This window comes from Mustela nigripes, chromosome 9 (assembly GCF_022355385.1).
Source record: "Mustela nigripes isolate SB6536 chromosome 9, MUSNIG.SB6536, whole genome shotgun sequence".
In the NCBI taxonomy this organism is placed as follows: domain Eukaryota; kingdom Metazoa; phylum Chordata; class Mammalia; order Carnivora; family Mustelidae; genus Mustela; species Mustela nigripes.
The window spans coordinates 78,781,718-78,802,181 of NC_081565.1; the positions used below are offsets into that span (position 1 = coordinate 78,781,718).

Below are 20,464 nucleotides of genomic sequence, written 5' to 3' on the forward strand. Positions count from 1 at the left end.
GTATACCAGAAACTAATATTGCACTGTGTTAACCAACTGAAATTTAAATAAAAAGGGGTCCCTGGGTAGCTCAGTCAATAAGTATCCAACTGTTGATTTCAGCTCCGGTTATGATCTCTGAGTCAGAGTTCTGAGATCCAGCCCCATATCAGGCTCCACACTGGACATGGAACCTGCTTAAGATTCTCTCTCTCTCCCCCTCACTCCCCACTTGCACAAGTGTTCTATCATTATTTAAAAAAAAAAAAAAACAAAAAAAAACAAACAAAAAAAACACACACCTTGGGGCACCTGGGTGGCTCAGTGGGTTAAAGCCTCTGCACTTCAGCTCAGGTCATGATCTCAAGAGTCCTGGGATCGAGCCCCGCATTGGGCTCTCTGCTTAAGCCTGCTTCCTCCTCTCTCTGCCTGCCTCTCTGCCTACTTGTGATCTCTTTCCATCAAATAAATAAATAAAAATCTTTAAAAAAAAAAAAAAACAACTTAAAGAATTGGGCTAAATGTTGCAGTGTTTTGTTTAAATACATTCTTCTAAAACTGTATTGCTTAGGTAACCTCATTTAGTTCTGTGTCATTTGCAGTTTTCAGTAAGATCTATACAAATTGCTTGTACATACCTGGAAGGAAAGAGTCCAACGTTTCAAGGTAGTATGAGTAGAAGTATAAAAGCTCTTGTTCTGGATTGCCTGCGTTTGAAAGGTTCTAGTTGAACATTGCCCAATAGAGCTTTCTTCAGTGATGGAAATTTTCATACTGCACTATGCAGTTTGGTAGGCATTAGTCATAGGTGACTCCTGTGGCTGAGGAACTAAATATTTAATTTCAGTTAATTTCAATTTAAGTAGCCAGACATACTTAATGGCTGCTCTATGCTGTATTAGTGTAGTATTAAGAAACTGAGGGAAAACATAAATATAGAAATAGTTACATGGACCTATGTTAGGACTTGTGGTCCAAATTAGTTTGGCACAGCTTATAGGCTCTCCACCTTCCTCACTTCTGATCTTCTGCTTTACTGCTGAGACTTTTTTAGCAAGACTTTTCCTTTTTATTCACCTTTTCTTTAAATTTAAATTAAATTAATTAGCATATAGTGTAATACTATTTCGGGGGTACAGGTCTGTGATTCATCAGTTTATATAGAATCCCCAGTGCTTTTTACAGCGCACACACATACAACACATACCTCCCCAGTGTCCATCACCCCATTACTGCATTCCCCCACCCCTCTCCTCGCCAGCAACCCTTCAGTTTGTTTCCTAAGATTAAGAGTTCCAGTGTTAGGATGGAGGCTTTTGATAAGTCTGGTAGATTCTTATCATCTTCACCTCAACTATTTTTGTGTGTCTATCCCCAACTCTTAACCACCAGTGGAACAGAATCTTATTTGACAGTGTGCCGATGATTTTTTCCTAGTTGGGGGATGCTTGTGTGGCTCAGTGGATTAAGCCTCTGCCTTCGGCTCAGGTCATGATCTCAGGGTCCTGGGATCAAGCCCTGCATCGGGCTCTCTGCTCAGCAGGGAGCCTCCTTCCCCCTCCCTCTCTGCCTGCTTGGGATCTCTCTCTCTCTCTCTCTCTGTCAAATAAATAATCTTTTTTAAAAAAAATTGTTTTCCCTAGTTGGGAAACTCCTCTAAACTTTTCTAAACTCTTAGTTATAAAGGCATCTCTGCAGTTTACCAATAAAACCATGTTTCCAAAGGTGTTTTCAGGTGACTCATTGGCCCAGTTACTCTCTAAGTATTTCTAGAATCTTAGTAGTAAATTTTTTTAAAAGACTTTATTTAATTATTAAAGTAAGAGAGCAGGAGCGGGGGCAGGGGCAGAGGAAGAAACAGATGCTCCACTGAGCAGGGAGCCCACTGGGGCTGGATCCCAGCACTCTGGGATCACCACCCCAGTAGAAGGCAGACATTTAACTGAATGAGCCACCCAGGCGCCCCAATAATCTTACTAGTATTTAAAAAGTATAACTCTTGGGGCGCCTGGGTGGCTCAGTGGGTTAAGCCGCTGCCTTCGGCTCAGGTCATGATCTCGGGGTCCTGGGATCGAGTCCCGCGTCGGGCTCTCTGCTCAGCAGGGAGCCTGCTTCCCTATCTCTCTCTCTCTGCCTGCCTCTCCCATCTACTTGTAATTTCTCTCTGTCAAATTAATAAAATAAAATCATTAAAAATAAATAAATAAATAAAAAATAAAAAGTATAACTCTTAACCTAAAAAAGTAACTGACATGATGCCTTTTTCAAAGAAAATCTTTTTGCCAAAATTTCTCTTTTCAGTTTGAATGTAAAAAATAGGGTACAGAGTACTTCAAAGACATTTTTCCTTGAGTGGTGCAGAGTCAGCCTCAGTTTCTCTCTCCCTTTGCCCTTTACCCCCATGTACTCGCGTGCTCTCTCTAAAATCTTAAAAAGTATTTTTTGGGGGGGGGGGGGCGCCTGGTTGGCTCAGATGGTTAAACATCTGCCTTCGGCTCAGGTCATGATCTCCAGGTCCTGGGATCCAGCCCCACATCGGGCTCCCAGCTTGTTGAGGAGTCTCCTTCTCCTTCTTCCTCTCACCCTGTTTATGCGCTCTCTCTTGCTCTCTCTCTCTGAAGAATAAATAAAATAAAATATTTCTGAAAAGTGAGGATAATTGTAAAAAGAAAAATTGTTTTAAAAATATTGGGGGGGGGGCGCCTGGGTGGCTCAGTGCATTTAAAGCCTCTGCCTTCAGCTTAGGTCATCATCCCAGAGTCTTGGGACGAGCCCTGCATCAGGTTCTCTGCTCAGTGGGGAGCCTGCTTCCTCGGAACTCTCTCTCTGCCTACCTCTCTGCCTACTTGTGACCTCTCTCTTTCTGTATCAAATAAATAAATAAAATATTTAAAAAAATTTTTTTTTAATAAAAATATTTTTTTCTTAAGGTTTTAAGTGTCTGTCCCATGTTAGCACAGCTCTTGTGGGCTGTCTCAGACAGTGAAGTGCCTTTGCTGCTGAGTGAGTGCTATATATAATGGTCCAAAAGAAGAAGGAAATAAAACCTGCCCCCAAAAGAAAACAAACTACATTTCTGCATAAGGCATATACAAATAAGATAGAAAATGTCTTTTAAAAAAACACCTAGTTTCGGGGCGCCTGGGTGGCTCAGTTGGTTGGACGACTGCCTTCAGCTCAGGTCATGATCCTGGAGTCCTGGGATCGAGTCCCGCATCGGGCTCCCAGCATCACGGGGAGTCTGCTTCTCCCTCTGACCTTCTCATTGCTCATGTTCTCTCTCACTGTCTCTCTCTCAAATAAATAAATAAAATCTTTAAAAAAAAAAAAAAAAAAAACACCTAGTTTCAGGGCACCTGGGTGGCTCAGTGGGTTAAAGCCTCTGTCTCAGCCTAGGTCATGATCCCAGGGTTCTGGGATTAAGCCCTGCATGGGGCTCTCTGCTCGGCAGGGAGCCTGCTTCCCACATCTCTCTCTGCCTGCCTCTCTGCCTACTTGTGACCTCTGTCAAATAAATAAATAAAATCTTCAAAAAATCATTATCATCATCATCATCATCATCATCTCGGTACCTGAGTGGCTCAGTCAAGTTAGGCAGGCATCTGCCTTTGGCTCAGGTCATGATCCCAGAGTCCTGGAATCAAGCCCCACAGCGGGTTCCCTGGGCAGTGGGAGGCCTGCTTCTCCCTCTCCCACTTCACCCCACCGCCCGTTTATGTTCACTCTCTCGCTGTCTCTCTGTCAGATAATTGAATGGAATCTTTTAAAAAAATAATAATCTCTAGGAGGTGTTGCTCTTTTCTGAATCATTGAGACTTCCAGAAGTCTGATTGCTAAATAGATGTGCCTTTTACTAATGGGAAGCAGTTGGAGATTTTCTAAGTGACATAATTCCTGACTTCCATAAAATGGAATATGTAATAGTACTTCCCCAGATTTATCCATGAGTGAAGCCAAATTCAAAGTAACTCATCTTCGACTTAACCTGAAGCCTTGTATATCAAAATTTAAGTGGTTTATTATATACCTACCTACGCTCTAAATTGGTAAGATTTTTAAATCAGCATAAGTCCTATTTAGAGTATAGTTGTCAAAATACCACTCAAAGAAGAGATTGAAGCATTTTAAAAATGTTTTAGGACTAGTTCTGTTCATTACCACATCTTGAACCCTAAAAAAAATTAGTTGTCCTTTTTTGGTGGTGGTTATTTGCATTGATTTGCATTACCAAGAAACTGTTACAAAGAAAATCAAAGGGAAATTTTTTTTCACTTAAGCCGATATTACTTCAGGAATTGACAGGAGTCATTTCAGTAATTTCTTCTGTCAAAAGAGAGGAAGGAGATATAGTAGGTCATTCTATTTGGAGACATTTTTTAACCTTAGTCTTCCTGTTTTGCTGAGAGGCCACTCAGATGTTCATCTTTATTCCTTTGTCATTGAGCAGGAAAAAGTTATCAGGAGAAGCAGATTCTTAAATTATTAATTCATTACAATTTTAGGAAATTCCTCCTGCTATAAGTGAAGTAACTTTGAGTCTTCTGCCAAAAGGGAAACCTTAATTTACACAATGGACCATCTGTTTAACATTCAGTTGACCTTTTATTTTGTGACTTGATTTTGAGAGGGGCAAGATTTCCTCCTCCCTAGACGCCTGTCCTATTCTGTGCTTCATAACACACTTAATGATTTGGGTAACTAGCTATGCTTTTCCCACCTATATTGCCCAACCCCAAATTAAGTTTATAGTTAGTTATAAATTATTATACCCATACAAAAAACCTACATAATTATTACAACACATATTTTCTTTCTTTTTAAAAACAGGATTTCGTAAACCTTTTTTCTTTTTTTGTGGGAGTCTGTCAGGTGCAGAGAATGGAGTTAATCTTACTAATTTACTAACTTGTTCACCCAGAAAATATTAGAAACCCTATTATATGTCAGGTGTTCTTTTTGGCACTAAAGCCCCAGTGGTAAGGAACCAGATAGTTTTGTTGTTGTTGTTTTTTTTTTTTTTTTTTTTTTAAGATTTTTTTTATTTTAGTGGGAGAGAGAGAACAAGAGGGAACAGTGGCCATAGGGAAAGGGACAGAGAGAATCTCAAGCCGACTCCCTGCTGAGCACAGAGCCAGTATCCAACTCTTGGTTTCTCTAGGTTTCACACGAACCTGACATCATGACCTGAGCTGAAAGCAGGAGTCGGACACTTTAACTAGGTCACCAGGCACCTTGACCAAATGTGATTTTTGTCCTGTGGCCCTCATAGTCTAGTTCATGGCACATTGTCATCATCAGTCTATGAACCTAAGTCCTACCCTTGTTTTATTTATTTATTTTCTTACCTTCAGCGTTCTTTCCTGTTCTGCCTCCACAAGCATCCAGTCAGATACACAGGTCTTTAAATACATAACATTTATTGTGGTTTTAATTTTCATTAATAATAGTATAGATCTCAGTTTATTCCTTTTTTCTCACCCAGTACTGTATTTTTAAGTTCTAGCCATCAAACTGCATAATATTCCATTATCTGCATCCAAAACATTTACTTACTCATTTCCTGGTGATGGAATCTACGTTACTTTTTATACCCTGGTATAGAAATAATGCTGCAAGCAACCTTGTACACATTTCTTGAAGGATCTCTGTGAGTATTTCCTTGGAGCTCTTACCTAAGTGGAATTCTGGGTCATAGGTAAACAGAATGGCATATCAAACAGTTCACAGAAAGATTCCTATTTTCTTCCCCTGTTCTTACCAATACTTCATATTACTCAGTTTTCTAATTTTTATTTTTCTTAGAGCTTTAAAGCGATATTTCTTGCATTTTTCTGATAGTTGGTGAGAATGGCCTTAATATACTTAATAGCCTTTTTATCCTGTAAATTGCCTATTAATATCTTCTCCCCATTTGTTCACCTGAGTTACTGGTTTTTTTCTCTTGTTTTTGTAGAAGTTCCTCATATTTAAGATGCTAACTCTGATAATTTTAGTTGAAAATCATTATTCCCAAAGCATTTTTCACTGAATAGAAATCTTCATTTGAAGCTAAATCTACCAATATTTTCTCTCTTCTTTTTTTTTTAAAGTTATATTAATTTTGCCCTTTAGATATGTTAATCCATCTGGAGTTTGTGTTCTGTATTCATACTGAGGAGTAGGGCTCTAACTACTTTTGCCTGAACTACTTTTGCCGAAAAATATTTGAATTTTTCTAGCACATCCTACTGAAGAATTCATCCTTTTTTACTGCTTTGAGAAACCAGCTTTGTCATAGGACAGTCTCATTCATACATCCATTTATAAGCTCTGTATTCTGTTAAAACTAGGTCTGTTTGTTTCTATGTCAGCACTAGTCTATCTTTATTTTATTTTGTGTAGTCTCTCTTAATACCTGGGAGAGAAAATTCGCAGCTACCCTGCAAATACATACATACTTTAAGCTCGCTCTTTGCAAAATTACTTTAGCTTTCCATAGGCTTGGTGGTCGTGGCCGTGGCCGTGGCAGGGGTTGAGAGGTGAGGATAGTAAAAAGCTTCTCTTTTTTTACGAATTTTGTTTTTACATAACCTGTATACCTAGTGTTGAACTTAACCTGAGATCAGAAGTTCCATGTTCTATCAAATGTACCGGCTAGGCACCACATTAAAGAGGTTTATTAAGATGTAATTCTCGGGGCACTTGGGTGGCTCAGTAGGTTAAGTGGCTGACTCTTGTTCTCAGGGTCTTGAGTTCAAGTCTCTTATTGGGCTCCATCCTGAGCATGGTCCTACATTTTTTTAAAAAGGTGTAATTCATATACTATACACTCGATTTACTTAAAATGTACCGATCAGTGATTTTTAATACATTAATAAAGCTCTGCAACTACCACTCAAACAAATTTTAGAGCATTTTCAGTACCCCCAAAAGAAACCCTTTTGCTCTATTGCTCTCCTTTCCTCCCATTTTCCATAGCCCTAGACTTAGTCTCTATTGACTTTCCTATTCTAGACATTTCCTATAAATGGAATCATACAGTAACTGATCTTTTGTGACTGCCTTTCACTTGGTGTAAGTTCTTCAGGATTCTTCTACTTTATACCATGGGTCAGTACTTTTGTTTCTGTCTTTTTATGACTGAATGACGTTCCATTATGTGGATATACCTTTTTTTTTTTTTTTTTACACCCATTCATCAGTTTATAGACGTTTGAATGGTTTCTACCTTCTGGCTATTATGACTTATGCCATTGTGAATATTCATGTACAAGTTTTTGTGTAGACACAGGTTTTTATTTTTCTTGTGTATGTGCATAGGAGTGGGATTGCTTGGTCAAATGTTAACACTCCGTATTTAAACATGTTAAGTTTGACCAAACTGTTTTCCAAATTACCTGCACCGTTTTACTTCCACCAACAGTATATAAAGGTTCCAATTTCTCCATATCCTTGTCAGTTTTGGTCTTACCTGTCATTTTTATTATAGCCATCCTAGAGGGTATGAAGTGGTATCATTGTGGTTTTCATTTACATTTCCTTAATAACTAATGATGTTGAACATTTTTTCATATACTTGTTAGTCATTTGTATCTTTTTTATGGAAAAATGTCAGATCTTTTGTCCGTTTTTTAATTAGGTTGGGATTTTCTTTTATGTTACTCAGGAATTTAATTAATATCCTCTAACCTAATTAGTTTATTGGGGTTTTTTATTTTTAATTTTTTAACTTTAAAAACTGTATGTCTGTCGTCTTTTGGTATTTTGCTTTTTTCTTTCTGTTTGTCGATCTTCTGTAGGTATTCCTTCCACAAAACAGTAGTTGTGTGTTCAGGCTCCAGAGTCATTCTGCCACATATACCAGATATTTCTGTCACTTACCCAGCTCTGTGACCTTTGTTAGGTTACATAACTACTCTAAGCCTCTGTTTCCTCAAATGGAAAAGGGGGTGAATTGACATATCCTTTGTCAGAATGTTGTTCAAAAGATAAATGAGTTATCTAAGAGTCAGCTTTTGGGTGTGTTGATACTACTGGGGTTTTCTGTTCCCTTATTTTGTTGCTATCTAGGTGCCCTTAATTATTTCTTTGAGTTTACACTGCTTGAGTTTAACACACTGACAAATAGTCAAAGCTGGACATTTGTAATGAATGTAACTATATCAGGTATATCCTAGAACCTATAATTTTATGATGGTTATATCTGACTCATTAATAGTCATATTTATATTTTTCTTCCATGTCTTAAGTTTATCAATAGTAATACCATTCTGAACAAGGCAAGTGACCAGTGAACTCAACACATTTTTCACTTAAATCCCTAACTATTCTTCCACTTCTCTTTATGTTCATATTCCCCAAAGGTTTAGTTTTGGTTTATTTGGAGATATATTTTTCTTCCCCCTTCATTGCTTGCTTTAAAACAAAACATTATATTAACTATTCTTTATCATATCTGACATATTTCATAGAATTTTCTTGGATTTATTTTTGTTTGGTAAGCCTGAGTTTTAGTATGCCTACAGCTAAATTTATTTTATCCTTATATTATAATGTTACTTTATCTCTGTAAATTCTAGTTCCAAAGTTTTTGGGTTTTTTTCTTTCTCACTTTGAAACAGTATCTTCTGGTTTCTAGTGTTGATTTTGAAAAGTCAGATGTTCACCTGATTCTTGTTCCTTTGTAGGTAGTCATTCTTTCTAGAAACTTTCATATTTTTGTTTCTGGCAGTCTTAATATTTACTATAATTTGCCTAGTCTGTGAGAATTTTCTCAGATATTTGGCACTCACTCTGAGGAATTTCAGGCTGAATTTTTTCTTTAATTCTGAGAAATTCCTTGATTCTTGTCTTTATTTTCTCCTCTTCTCCCTCTAGGACCTTTATAATATTGATACTGGTATTTCTACTTCTATTTTCCTTAAATTTTCTTTTATGTTTTCTCTATCATCATCCCTTTCATTCTTTAATCTGATATTTCAGTTTACTAATACATTCTTTAGTTACTGAATCTTACACCTAATCCATCAGGTAATTCTTTGTTTCAGATACTCATTTCTCTAAATCAGGGATTCCAGTTGGATTTTCCTCATGACACTTTTCCACTTCATCTTTAAGTATCCTCTTTTTTAAAAACTGGCTTATTATAGTTTACTTTTTTTTTTTTTTTTTAAACAAGATCTTGTTTTTAAAGGGCACCTGGGTGGCTCAGTCTGTTAAGCATCTACCTTTGGCTAAGGTCATGATCCCAGGTCCTGCATCTGGCTCTCTGCTTGTGATCTCTCTGACAAAAAAATAAAATCTTAAAAAAAAAGAAAAAGAAAAAAAAGTAGAAAGATTTTAAGTAATCATCTCTACACCCAGTGTGAGGCTTGAACTTACGACCCTGCTACACTGCTACATGCTACACTGACTAAGCCAGCCTAGCACCACTATTTTAAATCCTTGTTTTGCCTGGTCCAAAATTCTGCTCTAAATTATTTAATTAGTCATCTGTTGTTTGCTGTTGTGTACTTTCAGATGTTCATCATTTTACCCCTACAATTATTTACTGCCTTGTCCCTTCAAGACTTTGTTAGCCAAGAAATAACTGGTGAATTATATATTTTTATTCCAATGAATTTTATATAAAACAATTGGGATTGTGCTCACTTCAGCAGCACAAATGGGACTTAACCTAAATTTAGAAAGATATTTAATGTTTTTAATTTCAAAAATAAAATTTTTTCCTCAATAACTTGTTTATCTCTGATGATACTAAAATTTAGATTATTTATACTTCTTTCTTAAGCAAGTCTATGTTGCTGTCCTATACCAGGCCTATTATTAGAAAAGTGTTAATTTGCAAGTTTTTATTATTAAATGGACACCACTTATCTGCTTTGGGGCTACGGTGGTAGGAGTAATTTCTTCCACTGCCATTAAGAAGTAAGGTTTTTGGTTGCCTGGGTGGCACAGTTTGTTAAGCATCTGACTTAGGCTCAGGTCACAATCCCAGAGTCCCAGGATGGATTCCCACCCACATCAGACACCCTGCTCAGCAGAGAGCCTGCTTCTCCCTCTGACCCTCTTTCTCTTATTCGCTCTCAAAAATCAAAATCTTTAAAAAAAAAAAAGAAAAGAAAAGAAAATTCAAGTTGTCCTTTCATTAGAGTAGATCCTGGCACTGCACCTTTTCTCCTTCTTTCCTTTGGTGTTCATCCCCAGAAGCAACTCTGAATATTACATACATTCATTCAGCCACATGTGTTTTTAAATTACATTATTATCATATATAAAAGTCTTCTCAAGAGGCAAATTATAGGAACATAGAGCTATGTACAACTTATTTTCAACCAAGCTTTTAATAGACTCTTGAGGGTCAGCAGTTCCTAGTCATAAAGTAATTGGAAGCAAGAAATAGCTGTAGACAGATTATTCAGCAGATAGCATTAATAATATCATACCTTGGGGGCACCTGGGTGGCTCAGTGGGTTAAAGCCTCTGCTTTCGGCTCAGGTCATGGTCCCAGGGTCCTGGGATCAAGCCCAGCATCGGGCTCTCTGCTCAGCAGAGAGCCTGCTTCCCTTCCTCTCTCTGCCTGCCTCTCTGCCTACTTGTGATTTCTGTCTGTCAAATAAATAAATAAAATCTTTTAAAAAAATAATAATACTATCATACCTTATACCTCATCTTTTTTTTCCCCCTAGGTCATCTCCTTCTCTTAAACTGGCCCTTTGAACTTTTCTTTCCTGCCATCCTCTTCACTACGTCCTATATCCTCATGACCAGGATAATAAATCTGTAGCCAAATCCTATAGTAGACATCACTAATTTATGGCGTGTTTTTTGCCTGCCAAGCCTTGCATATGCCCTCAGAATCCTTCTCAGTACAGTATTTCACGGAGCCAGTTAGAGTGACCACTAAAGATGACACCTTATTGTCATTTCTAGTTTATCAGACTGTTTTTCCAACTAGACTCTGACATTAACTAGACTATGACAGTAACTTACTCGTGCTATATTTTTTTGAAGGTTGAAAAGGACTAAAGATAGACTAGCAAGTAAAGGTGTTTCCTATTATCCAAGAGACACTTTCCTGCCCTCCTCTTACTCTTTGAAAGCCTTTCATACCACTCCTGTCTTTGTTTCTCTGTGTGCTGTTTCTCCGGCTGTGGTGTTGGTCCTCCTTTCTACCTACTTAGTTTACACAGGGAAATCAGTACATGTCTGCTGAACATATGCACGAGAGTTTGATTCTGTGGTGGGTGAAAAGGACATTTTTTACTTTCCAGATGGTGTGATGTGCATTTTTTTTCCCATCCTCCTGTTTAGATTTTTTTGTAGAAGATTAGGTGCCACCAAGTCTCTAGAAGGTGTTTGTTTTGAATGCCTTCTTCCTGGAATTAAGCAATCATCGCCTACTACTAAAAAGAGATAGTAAATTTGAGAAAGGACAAAATAAAAAGAAATGGCTAGTAGGGCAAACGGGTATTACCCTATTTTTGTTGGTGATTTAATATCAGCTAAGTACTTGAAAAATATTAATGCAAAAGACAGAGAGTGGACCATCCTTAAGTGTGCCATCTGTATCCCCACTACTGTAGTATATGTCCTAACCACATCATGATACTTGATCTTCACAACCAAGCATTGACCTCATCTACTTAGGAAGACAGTGAGGTTTGAAAGGGTAAACAATTGTGCAAGTGGTAGAGTTGGAACTCCACTCCAACTGTCTCTGACTTCAAACCTTATACCACTCCTTCCCATCTAACCATATGGGAAATATTAGAAGATTTTATCCTTTTTTTTTTTTGGAGCCTTTATATTGTATCCTTTTTAATTTGGGCAATGATTACATATAGACATATGTTTTAATGTTTTATAGGTTATTTGAGCCACTGGAAGTATGGCTAAAAGAAATGATAGGCATCTGAGACAAATAGTTTTCTGAACCTTTGAGGCAGTATAGCCCAGGGATGTGGAACAGTGTTGAGCCTGTTGTCAAATCCTGGCTCCACTGCTGCCTCACACTGTGCAAGCTTCTTTTCTCAAACCAACCATGGTGGTTTTGAGGATTAAATGTGGTAATAACGCATAGAATACCTGCCAAATAGCAAGCATTTCATTTATGAAAATGAACAATGTATATAGTTTCATTATATATTTACTGTATCATGTTAAATACCTACCTTTCCTTGAGATTCTGAGAACTTTAACTGACTTAAAATTACACATTACTCTAAAAATACTTCATAGCTCCTATGCTGTTATGTGTAGAGCAATAACAAATATTACCTCTACTCTTCATATTAGTTTTCATATTTTGGTTAAATATCATAATATATAATCACTACTATTCGAGACATCCTATAATGGTTGAGTATCTCCTGATCAGGAATATTTGCCTCACCAGAGGATTTCAGTTATTTCTAGAATAATTCTAAAAATCTGTTTAGGCAAAGGATACTTGAAATAATAGCAGTAGACACTGAACAGTGGTAGAATTTACCAGTGCCTTTATTTTAACCTTCTGTTGTATGAAAATGCAGAATCCATATTCAATAATTAAAACATTTGCTATCTCTTCTTTTTCAGAAGATGAATAATCTTTCATTTAGTGAGCTATGTTGCCTCTTCTGCTGTCCACCTTGCCCTGGGAAAATTGCTTCAAAATTAGCGTTTTTGCCACCTGATCCTACTTACACGTTGATGTGTGATGAAAGTGGAAGCCGCTGGACTTTACATCTATCAGAACGAGCAGACTGGCAATACTCTTCTAGAGAAAAAGATGCTATTGAATGTTTCATGACTAGAACCAGTAAAGGCAACAGAATTGCCTGCATGTTTGTGCGTTGTTCACCCAACGCCAAATATACTTTACTCTTCTCACATGGAAATGCTGTTGATCTCGGGCAGATGAGCAGCTTTTACATAGGACTGGGATCACGGATTAATTGTAATATATTCTCATATGATTATTCTGGATACGGCGCAAGTTCTGGGAAACCAACAGAGAAGAACCTCTATGCAGATATCGAAGCTGCTTGGCTTGCTCTTAGGACAAGGTAAATCATGATTGGAAATTATTTTGCACATTTATTATGATGGTTAACTAAAATTGTCTTATGTTAAAAAAGTGGTTTTTATAACACATGTTTTGAAGAACTAAATAGAGATTATATTAACCAATATATACCTATTAAGAATTAAGCTCTTAGGAGGGCCTGGGTAGCTCTGTCGTTAAGGCTCAGTGGGAAGCCTGCCTCGTCCTCTCCCACTCCCCCTGCTTATGTTCCCTCTCACTGTGTCTTTCTCTGTCAAATAAATAAATTTTAAAATCTTTTTAAAAAGAAAGAAAAGAATTAAGCTCTTAGATTATAATTTTAAATTTTTAAAAAACAGCATAGTTTTTTTTTAAGTGATTTTTTTTTTTTTTTAAGATTTTATTTATTTGAGAGAGGACAAGCCAGGGAAGAGAGTGACAAGCAAGCCTCCTATGAGCAGGGAGCTGGATGTGAGGCTCGATTCTAGGACCCTGAGATCATGACCTGAGCTGAAGGCAGATGCTTAACTGACGGAGCCACAAAGGCACCCCATAATTACATAGTTTTTAATACAGATCTCATTTGTGTCTGTTAGTGCATGTGTGTGATTTTCTTTAAAATTTAAGCCTATGACAAATACTTGGTTTTAGAAACGTGTAGAGTGTGGTATAAAAATGTTTATTCAAAGTTGCAATGCAACAGTTCAAGGGTAGAGAAATAACTGACTTAGCTAATGATTTATTTAATCTATCATTAAGAGGCTGGATTGTTTTTGTTAAAATCATAAACCAGGGTTTGCATTATTTATGTAGTAATCTCTTAGAAGTATGACTTACGGGTATTTTATTGGAACTAATTTTAAAGTATTCATTCTGTAAAAGCAAGATTTTTTTTACTTTGCATTCTGGACTAATAAAATTTGGAAATATGATCTCATGTAAAGAAAAGGTAATTTATGATAAATCTTTTTCTTTTTAAGATTTTATTCATTTGAGAGAGAGAGAGACAGAGAGTGAGCACAAGCTGGGGGGAGCAGCAGGCAGAGGGGCTCCTCTGCTGAGAAACAGAGAAGCAGGCTCCCTGGTGAGCAAGGAGCTTGATGTGGGACATGGGACTAAACTAACTGAGCCACCCAGGCGCCCTGTAATAAATCATTGAAGCAAATTCTCTTATCATTTCAGTTGTTCTTTAGTTATAACAATACATTTTTGAGAACTAGAAATTACTTTAATCTTTCCTAGTCATCAGTATTGAAAAATACTGCTGTTTTGTAGATTTCCGAGTTTTTTCCATCAGATGGTTCATGTACAATAAAGATATCTTAGTTCAAGTTATTCCTCATATTATCCACTGATAAGCTACCTGATTTCCAAAGTATTTTAGACTAACACTAAGACTCAAAGAAAACTTATCATTCATAATTTAATGTTTAAATATTAATGGTTTTAGTTAGAACCTCCACAGTTTTGTTAGTAGGCATAACCTTTTTTTAGAAAATACTTTTTGAGGGCGCCTGGATGGCTCAGTGGGTTGGGCTGCTGCCTTCGGCTCAGGTCATGATCTCAGGGTCCTGGGATCGAGTCCCTCATCGGGCTCTCTGCTCAGTGGGGAGCCTGCTTCCTCCTTTCTCTCTCTGCCTGCCTCTCTGCCTACTTGTGATTTTTCTCTGTCAGATAAATAAATAAAATCTTTAAAAAAAAAAAAGAAGAAAATACTTTTTGAAGCATTTAATCCTATAAGATACATAATAAAACTAAAACTATGTTCTCATAACAACGTTTCATATAAAGAGGTTTCTTAAATCATTTGAAATTATATAAAATCATCCTAATGAGTTAGAAAAGATGGTGAGGGGTACAAAAAGTTGGTAATGAGTTGTGGGGGACAGGAAATGGTAAAAATTTATAAACTTCAAAACTACCTTGGGCTCCTGGGTGGCTCAGTTGGTTAAGCAGCTGCCTCCAGCTCAGGTCATGATCTCAGAGTCCTGGGATGGAGTCCTGCCTTGGGACTCTCTCTCTCTCTCTCTCTACCTGCTCCTCCCCCTACTTGTTCTCGCTTGCTCGCTCTCTCTGTCAAATAAATAAAATCTTTAAAAAAAAAAAAAATGGGGTTGCTAATCTAACAAAAGAGAAGTACTTTAAAAAAAAAAAAAACTTCCTTAAATGACCAGAGTAAAAATCTGTTTCAGGTATAATGATGTCAGTCCCCTCAGTTGTACAAACAAAAATAAATGAGTTCCCACTTTATCCAGACTCCGCCAACTGAATCTAGTTATAGTACCTGTCAGGAAAATATGATAATACATATTTTTAATGGCAGATTTATTGAGCTACAGCTCATTTTAAAGTATAACTTCAGTGGATTAGAACAGCTTTTAGGGATGCTAAGTTCTAGCAGATAGCCTTCATTATTAGTGCTTCTCAACAACATGAAAAGATAACTTTATTCAACCAGAACATACTAATATTCAATTCAGTGTTCTAGGTATATGTTATAAAAAATAAAACCTTGTAGGTGGTTAACTTTTTCCTATTTTTCATCTCGTCTGATTAATTTGAAGGAAACTTTATAAAATAATTTCCAGTCTTGATTTAATTCATCTCTTTAAACAAAGTTGACCACACATACTTAATGAATGAGAAACCAGGGCTGAATAGATGAATTTCTAAGTAGTACAACAGTCTTTGAGCTCATTATCTGTGTGTTACTGAAAAGTCACTGGCCTAGGAGTCAGGGTACCTGAGTTCTAATTATAGGTCTGCCACTGACTTATTCTGACTCTGAACATCTACTTCGTAAGCAGCTGAACTAGATTAGATAGTCTTTGAAGTCCAAGTTGTACTTTTCTGAAACTCTGTTATTGCTTTGAGTTCTCTGATGCTAAATTGGCATCTCCTTCTACTCTGGAGCCTTGCCATTGCTAACATTAGCCTAAAACCCATAGTTACCATCCAGCAGTTCTGCTATTCAGCTAAGAGCAACCACACAGCCTCAAGAGTTAATGCTGATGATGGAAGTGTTCATCATCTTCTTCTTCTTCTTCTTCTTATTTTAAGATTTTATATTTTTATTTGACAGAGACACAGCAAGAGAGTGAATACAAGCAGGGGGAGTGGGAGAGGGAGAAGCAGGCTTCCCACTGAGCATGGAGCCCGATGCAGAGCTTTATCCCAGGACTCTGGGATCATGACCTGAGCTGAAAGCAGATGCTTAATGACTGAGCCACGCAGGCACCTCTAAATGTTCATTTTTGAAACTTAACTCCAGTGAAGAATTACAGTCAGGTTTTGTAAAGAAAAAGACTTTTCTCTCTCTCTCTCTCTCTCTCTCTCTCTTTTTTTTTATAAGATTTTATTTATTTGACGGCAAGAGAGTGACAATGAGAACAGGAACATGAGCAGGGGGAGTGGGAGAGGGAAAGCAGGCTTCCCACTGAGCAGGGAGCCCGATTTGGGGCTCGATTCTGGAACACTGGGATCATGACCTAAGCCAAAGGCAGTTGCTTAACCAACTGAGCCACCCAGGCGCCCTGTTTCTTCATATTTAGATACTTGGAAAGTTACATTACCTTTTCCAAAAACCAGATGCTGTTGCGCAAATGGCCCTTAGCATCCATAAGTGACTGCTTTCAGGCTTTTAAAATGGAAAAGCATATTTGATCTTACTCTGACTTCTAACCCCACATTCATTAGCTCCTGTAGCACTTCATTTCTGCTTACAGTAGTTTACATTTGGGACAAATATACCACAAACAAGTAACAGTGCTTGGAACATAGATTATATCTGATATATTTGAGGCAAGAGTTGACATATTTAAATCTGCAGCTTTTTTTTTTAAGATTTTATTTGTTTATTTATTTGACAGACAAAGATCACAAGTAGGCAGAGCAGCAGACAGACAGAGGAGGAAGCAGGCTCCCTGTTGAGCAGAGAGCCCGATGTGGGGTTCGATCCCAGGACCCTGGAATCATGACCTGAGCCGAAGGCAGACACTTTAACCCATTGAGACACCCAGGCGCCCCTGCAGCATTTTTAAAGGAGATAAGGCAATACTTGAGATTTTAGCATGAAGTTTGTTCATAATTAACTGAATCATAAAATATTTGAAATTCTCTTTGATATCTTTATCTTTCCAATCATTAGTCCATAGTAAAGGCAACTTTCAAGAAAAATAGTAATTTATTTTCAGCTAAAATGTATATATATTTTATTCCATATAGTAACCATATGTAGCCCTTTTCATCACTGTAACCAAGTTCAAAAAGTGAAATGAGGGGCACCTGGGTGTCTCAGTCTTTAAGCGTCTGCCTTAGGCTCAGGGTATGATCCCAGAGTCCTCGGAGGAAGCCCTGCATTAGGCTCCCTACTCAGGGCAGGCTTCCCCCTCTTCCACTCCTTCTTGTGGTCCCTCTCTCACTGTATCTCTCTGTCAAAGAAATAAATAAAAATATCTTTTAAAAATAAAATGAGCCACTTTTGAGGTGTAGACAAAGAACTTTTGTTATATAGAATGGGAAATAAACAGTCTATTAAACATCAATCTACTAAAATATTAGTGATGTGAGGTGCCTGGGTGGCTTACCCAGCTACGTTCGGCTACGTTCGGCTCAGGTCATGATCCTGGGGTCCTGGGATCGAGCCCCAGCATTGGGTTCCCTGCTCAGTGGAAAGCCTACTTCTCCCTCTCCCACTCCCCCTGCTTGTGTTCCCTTTCTAGCTTTGTGTCTCTCAGTCTCGTGCTCTCTCGCTCTCTCTCTCTCTCTCTCTCTCACACACACACACACACACACACACATAAATAAATAAATAAAATCTTTTAAATAAGTAAAATATTAGCGATTATGCCACTTTGAATAGCATGAGTTATTCAATGAATTCATTTAAGTTTGAAATTTTAAAAGACCTCAGCAATTAATTTTCCAAAAGATGAAAAAGATGAAAGAGGCTAAGAATATAGATTTTATTGTAGCATTAAATATGATTAGATGGCTAAGAAACATATTTTAAATACAAAGTTGGCATTGTCTCATTCTAAATCATTCTATTAGAAGTTTAAGTCCTTAGAAAACGATTGAATATTTCATACCAGTCCAACTCTCCACCTTTTTTTTTTTTTTTAATTTCTGAACTTTATAGATATGGCATTCGCCCTGAAAATGTGATTATATATGGTCAAAGTATAGGGACAGTACCATCTGTGGATCTTGCTGCTCGTTATGAGAGTGCTGCTGTTATTCTTCATTCTCCTTTGACTTCGGGAATGCGAGTTGCTTTTCCTGATACCAAGAAGACCTACTGTTTTGATGCGTTCCCAAAGTAAGTATCAATATTCAAATTCGTTTAATTCAAAGAAACTTTTAAGGGCATTTATTTCCATCACCTAAGGTATTCATAATGCAGTTCATTCAGGCATGAACTTCTCTTTCACATATATTATAGAATTAGTGAAAAATTAATTTTTGAAAAGGGTGGTGGCGGGAGCCCAGTTAGGAGGCTGAAATATTGGAGCAATAGTAATCCTGATGAAAAGAGCTGAGGGCCTTATGCCCCAGAGAGTGGCATTTACTTAATTTGAGAAATGAAATTGACAGAACTGAGTGTCAAGAGTGAATAGAGGATGCTAAACAAAAGAACTTGAACATAATTCCCAGGGTTCTGACTTGAGCTGTTAATGAATAATGGTACCATTCAGTGAGACATAATACTGGTGTAGAGGAAGAGTAAAGGGAAAATGAGACATGTGCATAAAAATTAGTGAATAGCATCTAATTAATGATAGCTGATTTATAAAAGAAGTGAATTGCAAAAAAGTTCTGTCTTAAATTAACTTAAGTGTTGCCACCACAAAGTCTGCAAACACAGTTTTATTCAAATTTGAAAGGAAGACTACTTCTCCTGAAGACAAGATGGAAGTTCCTCTAGCTCCTCTTGATAACTAGAAACACCTGGTGACCCATTTTCCTCAGAGAAGGCAAAAGGGAGAATCTGGCAATTTCGGTCTTATTTCTTTTCCCCAATTGGCAGCTATACAGAGATTTTTTTGTGGCTGATAGATGGGCCAAAGGCCAGAGTCATTACTTGCTTTTTTTTATAAAAACAAGGGTCATTTCAAAAGCAAATTTTTTCATCATTAGCCAGGCAGTGACCACTTTCTTTCTTTCTTTCTTTCTTTTTTTTTTTTTTTTATTTGACAGAGAGAGATCACAAGTAGGCAGAGAGGCAGGCAGAAAGAGAGAGAGAGGGAAGCAGGCTCCCCGCTGAGCAGAGAGCCCGATGCGGGCTCGATCCCAGGACCCTGAGATCACGACCCGAGCCGAAGGCAGCGGCTTAACCCACTGAGCCACCCAGGCGCCCCAGTGACCACTTTCTTAGGGAAACTAATGGTGGGAGCATATAAGCAGGCTGTGGGAGGTTTTTTTGTTCTTAATTTAGAGTTTGTTGTTTTAGATAATGGTATATTGGAAGGTATGTGTATCATACTGCTTCTGTCTAATAGAAGAGTAAGAATGATTTTGCCATCCTGTATCTCTGCAGCTCACTCATTTCGGCTACACCCACAAAGATAGCAGTACTTAACTGCAAACTGTTTGAAAAAGAACATAGATTTCTTTTTATTTGTTATAATTCCTTTACTATTGAACATTTGATAGCAAATAACATAGCCAACCAAGCATTTTTCCTTAACAAATGCAGCCTTGAATTATTTCATTGATTTCCTTTTTCAAGATTGTATCCTCATTTTATAATGCCTTCTTTCTCTCTGGAAAGTTTTTTTTTTTTAAGCATTAAAATTTGTTTGTATGGTCTCTGTGCAGTTTATGTCTCTTAAGTTGCCTTTTTAAAGTTGTTTTGATCTCTGACTGATACTTGAAGTGTTCTCTGATGTCTGATAATTCTTGTTGTCTCCTCATATGTAAGAGTAAGGAACTAAAGAGCTAATATGAAGCCAGTGGTTAAGCCTTGTTGAGTGCAAGCTTCACTATACAGTCATCTGATCAAATCAGTTACTTGGGGATCCCAAGTAACTGATTGTATATAGTGTATATAGTCTCCAACAAGGAGTCTTTCTAAAAGTCCTCTCTGGAGGAATGAGGGCCTGGCTGCCAGCACTCTGGAGACCCAATACAGAAAATGGGTTTGTAGCAGCAGTATATATGTTTACACATATGTGCGTTTACCTCTTGCCTCAAACTGTTCTCGCAATTCCCTGGTCCACAAAACCGTCAGTTTTGGGTAGAGAGCCACTACCATTTTTACAAAAAGAAGGGGAAAGAATCTGGAGGAGAGGGACTTCTTTTTTTTTTTTTTTTTTAAGATTTTATTTATTTATTTATTTATTTGACAGAGAGAAATTACAAGTAGATGGAGAGGCAGGCAGAGAGAGAGAGAGGGGGAAGCAGGCTTCCTGCTGAGCAGAGAGCCCGATGCGGGACTCGATCCCAGGACCCTGAGATCATGACCTGAGCTGAAGGCAG

At 37.6% G+C, this 20,464-nt stretch overlaps 1 protein-coding gene across 1 annotated transcript in view; it reads left to right on the forward strand.

The window, feature by feature from the left end:
- Window positions 1-20,464, forward strand: part of ABHD17B (abhydrolase domain containing 17B, depalmitoylase) — a 54,909-nt gene that overhangs the window by 28,286 nt on the left and 6,159 nt on the right. The window contains exons 2-3 of the mRNA XM_059411864.1: window positions 12,538-13,007; window positions 18,126-18,305. Coding sequence (XP_059267847.1) covers window positions 12,541-13,007; window positions 18,126-18,305 — 647 coding nt within the window. The 5' untranslated portion in view covers window positions 12,538-12,540. The remainder of the gene's footprint in view (window positions 1-12,537; window positions 13,008-18,125; window positions 18,306-20,464) is intronic.